Raw genomic sequence first — 8,778 nt, forward strand, 5'->3', positions numbered from 1 at the left:
AAAAATATTCCATAGTATCAAGGTTTGAAAATCATTCTACCGCAACTTAAAGTGCATACCTTACTCATTTTGAAGCTTCTATTAAAACTACAAGGTTTCTTTTACTACAAGGATTGTCATTTCGTGGTCATAATGAAAAAGGGACTTCATTGAATAGGGGAAACTTTATTGAGCTTTTGAAATTTCTTACACAACATGATCAAAATATAGCAAAAGTTGTCTTAGAAAATGCTCCTAAAAATTGCATATTGGCATCTTCTAAAATTCAAAAACAAATTGTTAATGCTTGTGCAATGGAGACAACTATGAAGATCGTGAAAGAAATTGATGGTGATTTTTTTGGTATTCTCGCTGATGAGTCGGCTGATATAGTTGATAAAGAACAAATGGCTCTTTGTTTAAGATTCGTTGATAAAAAAGGACAGGTGAAAGAGAGGTTTTTTGGTATTGTGCACGTAGGTGACACTACGTCCTTAACATTGCAAGAAGATATTTATGAGTTACTTAAGAAATAATCTATAACTTTTTCGAAAGTTCGGGGTCAAGGTTATGATGGTGCTAGTAATATGAAAGGTTCAACTAATGGGCTCAAAACTTTAAATTTGAATGAATCTCCAAGTGCGTACTATGTTTATTGTTTTGCTCATCAACTCCAATTAATACTTGTTGCTGTTGCTAAAAAGAATTATGATTGTAGTTGTTTGTTTGAAACACTTTCAAATTTGTTGAATTTGGTTGGAAGTTCACCCAAGCGAAAAGAAATTCTTAAAGAAAGACAAGCTGAACAGGTGTTGAAAGAAATTGAGGTAGGAGAAATTGAATCAGGAAGTGGTTTAAATCAAGAGTTGGGATTGAGCAGACCAGGTGATACTCGATGGCATTCTCATTTTAAAACAATTTTGCGTGTGCTTAATATGTACTCTTCCATCCTTGATGCAATTGATACAATTGGAGAGATTTCAAGTGGGGCTGACACTGTAAAGGCATAGTCCATTTCTTATGCTTTGAGGACGTTTGATTTTGTATATGTTGCTCAATTAATGGTGACTATTTTTGGGGTAACAAATGAATTAAACATTGCATTGCAAAAAAAAGAGCAAGATATTGTGAATGCTGTAAAGCTTGTGGTTGTGACAAAAGGCTCTTTGCAAAGGATAAGAGATAATGGATGGGATGTTCACTTGGAAAAGGTTAGTACATTTTACTTTAAGAATGGCATTGATATTCCTAATATGGATGATTTGTATGTTATTTCAGGAAGACATAGACGTGGCCGAAGAGAAGTAACTAATCTTCAACATTTTCGAGGTGAGGTTTTCTTAAGCGGTATTGATCAAATTTTGTCGGAGTTTAACGATCGATTTAACGAGAAAAGTAAAGAACTGCTGGTATGTATGTCTTTCTTTAATCCTCAAAATCGATTTGCTTCTTTTGATACGAAGAAGCTCCTTGAACTTGCCGAGTTCTACCCTTGTGAATTTTCTCGTAAAGATTTGTTGTATTTTGAATATCAACTTGATACCTTCAAGTATGATGTTCAAAATGACGATAGATTTTGGAATCTCAAAACTCTTAATGAACTCTCCATGAAACTTGTTGAAACAATGAAGAATCTGACTCATTCAAAGGTTTACATGCTTTTAAAGCTTGTGTTGGTTCTTCCGGTGGCAACCGCGACTGTGGAAAGGGCATTTTCAGCTATGTCATTTATCAAAAATAGATTGCGTAATAGCATGGGCGATCAATACCTAAATGATTATTTGGTTACTTTTCTAGAACGTGATGTATTTATGAATGTGACAGATGATGAAATTGTAAAGCAATTTTTAGATATGCGAACTCGTCGAATAGTGTAGAAATAGTTTAATCTTTATTGTAATTGACATTTTTTTTTTAATATTATTAATATTAGAATTTGCTACACCGAATGAAAAATCTTGAGTTCGCCCCTGCCTACAACCTTTAATCATATTGCTTTCCACTGCAATCTACCTAATATACATAAGATTAAAAGAAAAAGCAAAAGACACCCATTGTGGGTGGGGGAGCCGGTTTTAGGCACTACGAAAGGGAGACTTTAGTTGTCTTATTTTTGTTGCTTGCTTTTGCTTATTATATTTCTCCATCTTCTCTCTAAAACTCACATGCAAACTAATATTCACCATATATTACTAGAGTAGTAATATTATTAATATTAGTAAGGGGAGGTATTCTAATTTGGATACTTGGTTTTTTGGAGGATCATCCCAAAATAATAAAGCTGAAGAACAGGGTTGGAAGTAGTTCAACCTTGTGCCCATTTCCGTTTCATTCTAATGTAAAGTTAATTCATTTTCTCCTTTTACTTTTATTTTTGTTTCCATGTAACTAGATCCACCTCATCTAATTAATAAGTTACTTAGATTTATATTAGATGACTCTAATAAGAGGGTTTATGAACCTAACACAGGCCAGGGTTCCAAACTACAGTTTAAACACAAGTTCGAAAGAAATGAGAGAAGTCTCAAGGCTAATTTTCATTCAAAAAAAATATGCTTGAAACAGATGATACATAGGTCCTTATATAGGCCTTGTCTTGGCATTACAATTCGAAACCCTAGTAGCCAATGGTCCAGAATTAAACTAAGATGAGTACAAACAACATAAATTATCTTACAAACTGGTAAATAAGGTGAACAAGTGAAAATAAAAAGCAAATGGGTAAAACAGACTGAAATAAAGCATTGTTACAGGCTGTCACTTGTCTTCTCGTGCACAGTTTGTTGTTCATTTGGTGGCTAGCTGAAGTCAAGGCTTCTTGTTGTTATCTTATGGTAGGCTTTGTGGAAATGTTGCAGCAATCCTTACAAGGAGCCTCACAAATGCCTCACCAAATAATGAAATGTTACTTTATGCTTTAACTCCAATATGTGACTGCCTTGCTTTCCTGTTGCTGAATTTTCTGTTGAATTACATTGCATTTTAGGATGACTGGTGTGGATGCTTAGGGACCCTTTCTTGGACTTTTAATTGAGACTTCTTTCAGCTGGCCATGGTGGCAGCTAAAAGCTTGATCTTGTGAACCTCTTGATAGGTATCTCTGGTGGTGTAGTGGGTGTTGCCTAGACCTGGTCTGTGGCTTGGTCAGGATTGGGAGCCCCTGATCCAGCTCCTGCTACAGCCTCCCCTTCTTAAAAAGGGCTTGACCTTAAGCCTGGTCCCTTTTCATCATCAAACTCACCATAGTAAGGACTCAGGTCTCTTATATTGAATATTCCATGCACCCTATACTCACCAGGAAGGTCTATCTTGTAAGCATTTGGACCAATTTTCTCAATGACTTCGAAAGGACCCTCTGCCCTAGGCATCAGCTTGTTCTTTATCTTAGCAGGGAACCTTTCCTTCCTTAAGTGAACCCATACAAGGTCACCTGACATGAATTCTTTCTTCTGTCTAGGAGTCTTGGCCTGTTTCTTATACCTGTCATTGGCTTTCTCAATTTGTCTCTTGATAGTTTCATGGAGCTTTAGCATCTGTTCCACCCTCTTCTTAGCATCATAGTTTACTTCTTCCTTAGGTACACTTGAAAGATCTAGGGGCATCAGAGGATTGATCCCATAAACCACTTCAAATAGATTGTGACAAGTTGCAGTTGAAGGAGCTCTATTGAAAGCAAACTCAGCTTGTGGCAGTTTCAAATCCTAGTCTTTCAAAGACTTGCTAACAATGCACCTCAATATCCTTCTGAGGGTTTTGTTAGTGACCTCAGTTTGGCCATCTGTTTGTCGGTGGTGGGAGGTGCTGAACAGCAATCGGGTGTTGAGGAACTTCCATAGTGTCTTCAAAAAATAACTCATGAATTTAACATCTTTATCTAACACTATGGTCCTTGGAACTCCAAGTAGCATGACAATATGACTGAAATAAAACTCAGCAACACTCACATCATCCTCAGTTTTCTTACATGCTATGAAATGGGCCATCTTACCAAACCTGTCAACAAAAACCATCACTGAGTCATTTCCCCTTTGAGTTCTTGGTAAGGCTATGATATGATAAAGTCGATGCTCACATCTTCCCAGGGTTTGTTTGGCACTGGTAATTGTGTATAGGAGCCTGCCTAAAATGAACTCATGGCTTGCTGGCAGATAGAGCACCTTCTGAGCATAATCTGGACATCCCCCATCATTTTGGGCCAGTAGAACTACTCCTGTAATATTTCTAGAGTCTTTTGGACCTCAAAATGACCTCCTAACCCATTGGAGTGGACTTATTTGTCAACAGATCCCTCTATGAGCCTCTTGGTACACACGGCTTGTTCCCATGGAATAGGAAACCCTTCTGTATTAAGAATTTGGTTCCCTGGATCTTAGTCCCCTCTATCTGAGCCAACCAGTCCTCATAAAAATCAGGATCATCTTTGTACAGTTCTTTCATGAACTCAAACCCAAGAACTTTCTGTTCCATTACTATCAGCAATGAATATCTCCTAGATAGTGCATCAGCAACAATGTTTTGCTTACCCTCTTTGTACTTGCTTGAAAATGTAAAGGATTGCAAGAACTCAACCTATTGGCATGCCTGTGATTTAATTTGTGCTAGCCATTGATATACTTCAAAGCTTCATGATCTAAGTGCAGCACAAAAGGTCTTGGTTTTAGGTAATCAGTCCAATGCATAACTGCCCTGACAATTGCATAGAACTCTTTGTTATAAGTGAAGTAACTCAGCTTAGCTCCACTTAGCTTCTCACTAAAGTAGGACACAAGCTTCCTTTACTGAATCAATACAACTCCTATGCCAACACCACTGGCATCAAATTCTACTTCAAACAAATAGTTGAGGTCAGGTAACCTGAGAACAGGTGCCATACACAACATTCTTTTGATCAAGTTGAATGCTTGTTGAGCATTCTCAATCCATTTGTACTCTCCTTTCTTCATACACTCTGTGATTGGGGCAGCAACAGAACTGAAGTTTTTGATAAATCTTTTGTAAAAGGAAGCAAGACCATGAAAGCCTCTTACTTTAATAATGCTCTTAGGGATTGGCAAAGATTTAATGGCATCAATCTTATCCTGATCCAAAGAAGTTCCCCTCCCAGAGATGATGTATCCTAGGAACTTAATCTTGGAAGCCAAGAAGGTAAACTTTTCTAATTTTCCAAACAATTTGCTACCTCTCAGGATTTGGAATAAATTCTCAAGGTGGCTCAAGTGCTCTTCTGTGGATTTGCTGTAGATAAGGATGTCATCAAAGTACACCACAACAAATCTTCCCAAGCAAGGCCTCAACACTTCTGTCATCAATCTCATAAAAGTGCTAGCGGCATTTGACAACCCAAATGGCATAACCAGCCACTCATAGAGCCCCTGCTTAGTGTTAAAGGAAGTCTTCCATTCATCTCCTTCTCCGACTCTCACTTGGTGATAACCATGCCTAAGGTCAATTTTAGAAAAGATCCTGGCACCACTTAACTCATCCAACATGTCATCCAATATAGGTATAGGGAACCTATACTTGACTACGATGTTCTTGATAGTTCTGCTATCAATACACATCCTCCAAGTGCCATCCTCCTTAGGTTCCAACAGTGCTGGGACAGCGCAGGGACTCAAGGATTTCCTCACAAATCCCTTGTTCATCAACTCATCAATTTGCTTCTGCAATTCTCTTATAGCATTAGGATCACACCTGTATGCAGGTCTGTTAGGGAGTACAGATCCTGGCACAAGGTCAATCTAGTGCTCAATACCTCTTAGTGGAGGTAATCCACTAGGCAATTCAGCAGGGAAGACATCCTGGTATTGCTCCAGTAATGGTCTAACCTCTGCTGGCAGTTGATGCTCCACATCCTTATGAATTTCGTTGGACAATAAGATAAGAACAAGCTGTTCTTCTTGCATTTCCTTGACCATTTCTGCATCAGATAGAAATAAAACCCCATTGAGCCCATTAGTCACACTTGGACTCCATAGTTCTTCTGATTAGGTGGTAGAGGGGTCAATGTGATCTTCTTTCTACCTTGCTTGAAGCAATAGGTATTGCTCCTTCCCTGATGGATAGAATTCTTGTCAAATTCCTATGGTCTACCCAATAGTAGGTGGCAAGCATCCATAGGGACCACATCATACAAGATCTCATCTTTATAAACATTGCCAATTGAAAATGGAACCAGGCATTGTTTATCCACTTTGACCTCTGCTCCCTTGTTTAGCCATCTGAGCTTGTAAGGATTGGGATGCTCCTGGGTACTAAGGTCAAGCTTGTTAACCATGCTGACAGATGCTAGATTGGTGCAGCATCTGTTAGAGTATGTGTTCTCAACAATGGTGCGATCACATTATTAAAACTCATAATAAGAATACATAAAGGGATGATTCATTTTTATACGTCAACTGATCAACATTAATCGGTAATGATTGGCTGACTAGAGTTTGACATTACGGTCATTTGACGGTGATGATCAGCTGATCCCTTAAGATCACACCTAAAGGACGATTCCCTAAATAGATTAATTAGTTAATTGTATGCTGATACATATTAATTAATTCCTTAAAAATTGAACAGTTTACATATGTGAGTGAGAATATGAATCTTATTATAATTTGATTAAATGAGATTCGTTTTAGTAATTATAATGTTATATTACTAATACCTTATTTATGAAACAATTAAATTAAGAATAATCGGTTAATTATAATTACAATATGTTGTAGATTATATTAACATGAACCATTTTATTTACTTGTGATTGTGAATCACTAGTCAATTGTAGTATATAATTGAATTAATATATGTACTGATATTTAATTGTTAAATATGCATTAATATTATTAATAACATGTTACATGTCACATGTCACACATTATATGACAAAATGATAATTGACAAAAATAAAATGGATTCCATTTTATAAAGGGGCACCGATTTTTTAGAGGAGATTAGGGTGTTTGGTTAAATTGTTTTAATAAGTGGAAAACATAATGATTGCTATTAGAACCTATGCTACATCCTAATACTTTTGGAGAAGAACAACTCTACAAAAGCAAAGAGACATGCATTGGCTCTCTCCTCTCTCTAAGCCACCGGTTTTCCACCCACTACCATAATAAAAATTGTTCTTATTTTTCTCTTGAATTCATTCTTATGTTTTGTGGTGGTTTCACAACTAGTTTTCACTCATCTCTCTAAAACAAGTTTTTAGAAAATATTTGTTCAAAGATCTAATTTAATAGATTACTATAGTAGTAATAGAAATAATATTAGAACACATTTTAAGGTTAACTACTAAGATAATCTAGTTAATTAATTAGTAGTTTAAGGGGTTGTCTTGGTGCAATTGAGAGGAGGTTCTCACATTATTAAGACTAAGGGGATCATCCATTTATTTTAAGCTCAAGAACAAGTATAGAAAGGTGTTCTTACTTGTTCCCTAATCCGATTTCCGCTATGTAAGAAGTATTCTTCTTAAACCTCACCTTTTAATGTTATGCATGCATAAGATTCACATCTAATTAAAAGAGTTATTTAAATCTAAAAGTAAAGGAGTTTAATTTGAGGGTTATTGAATCCTTTTAAGTGGTATCATGAGCTTAGGTTGTTGCATGCATAATCGGCTTAGTTTTTCCGACTAAATTAAATCTAGAATTTTGTGATTTATATAATTAAGCCACGAAATTATTTTGCATATTACGTATTCTAGTCCTAAAATGTATTTAGGTCATTTTTATGATTTATGGTAATTTTTGGCTCATTTTAATGATTTTTAGTAATTTTATTACATTTTAATGTATAACATGGTATGCTAAATATGGTTAAATTTTATTTCTGACCTTGAAATTTTTATATGACCTCAGATGTATATTTTACTTATTGTATGTAAAATTTGGTATAAATTTGATTTATTTTGCATGATTTATAATTTTTATGAGATAAAAATGAGATAAATCGAGGTAAAAAGGTTAAAATTAGATAAACTTCGAAACATTCCATGAAATTTTAATATGTTGTCACATGCATATTTTACTCACTGTGTGTAAAATTTTAGATGAACTTGATTCATTTTATATGATTTATGAATTTTGAGTGTAAAAATGACATAAATAGTGACTATTTTAGCATAAATAGCTAAAACAAATTAAATGGCATGAGAAAATTATTTAAAGTTTCATTTTTATCCCACATATCAGATCTAAAGTTGGAACATTTTTTAGATTAATCTTCATATGCTTTAGATGTTTTATTAGATAAAACCGATAAACTGCAACTATATTTTTCTCGAAATAAATTCGAAAATTTTAGCCTTTATTTTTGATATTATGAGTGTCATGGAATTAATCTAGAATCTTCGAAAATTTAAAATTAAAATTTTGAAATTATTGTAATTAAATTTGGATTTATTTCATAAAAGGTTATGATTTTAAGGTCAAAAATGAGCATATATGTTAAATCAAGTTGAATTATTGTCAAAAATTGAGTAATGACTACTTTTTTTAGTCCTAAAAGGTTAGGATAATTAACTTGGACTGAAATTTGATTTTAGTATTATTTTGTGATTTTAACAAGTTAAAAATCGCGAATAACCATAAAACCGGATTATATTTAAGATATAAGTTTAAATTGGGCGATTTGGCACATATTTTGGCATGTTAAATACATATTATAATGCTGCATATTTTATTGATGAATGTCATATTTCTTTTATATAATTTTGAATTATGTAATTTTATCCTAGTATGGCCTTAGTTTTAATCGATATTACCCGTAACGTAAGGGAATATTGATTCGGTTGTAATT

At 34.8% G+C, this 8,778-nt stretch overlaps 1 protein-coding gene across 1 annotated transcript; it reads left to right on the top strand.

The window, feature by feature from the left end:
- The first annotated feature begins 1,040 nt into the window (after positions 1 to 1,040).
- Positions 1,041 to 1,856, top strand: LOC141630889 (uncharacterized). The gene has a single exon (XM_074443632.1). It carries the CDS (start codon positions 1,041 to 1,043, stop codon positions 1,854 to 1,856), a length of 816 nt encoding a protein of 271 aa, XP_074299733.1.
- Positions 1,857 to 8,778: the final 6,922 nt, after the last annotated feature.

This window comes from Silene latifolia, chromosome Y (assembly GCF_048544455.1).
Source record: "Silene latifolia isolate original U9 population chromosome Y, ASM4854445v1, whole genome shotgun sequence".
NCBI classification, from domain to species: domain Eukaryota; kingdom Viridiplantae; phylum Streptophyta; class Magnoliopsida; order Caryophyllales; family Caryophyllaceae; genus Silene; species Silene latifolia.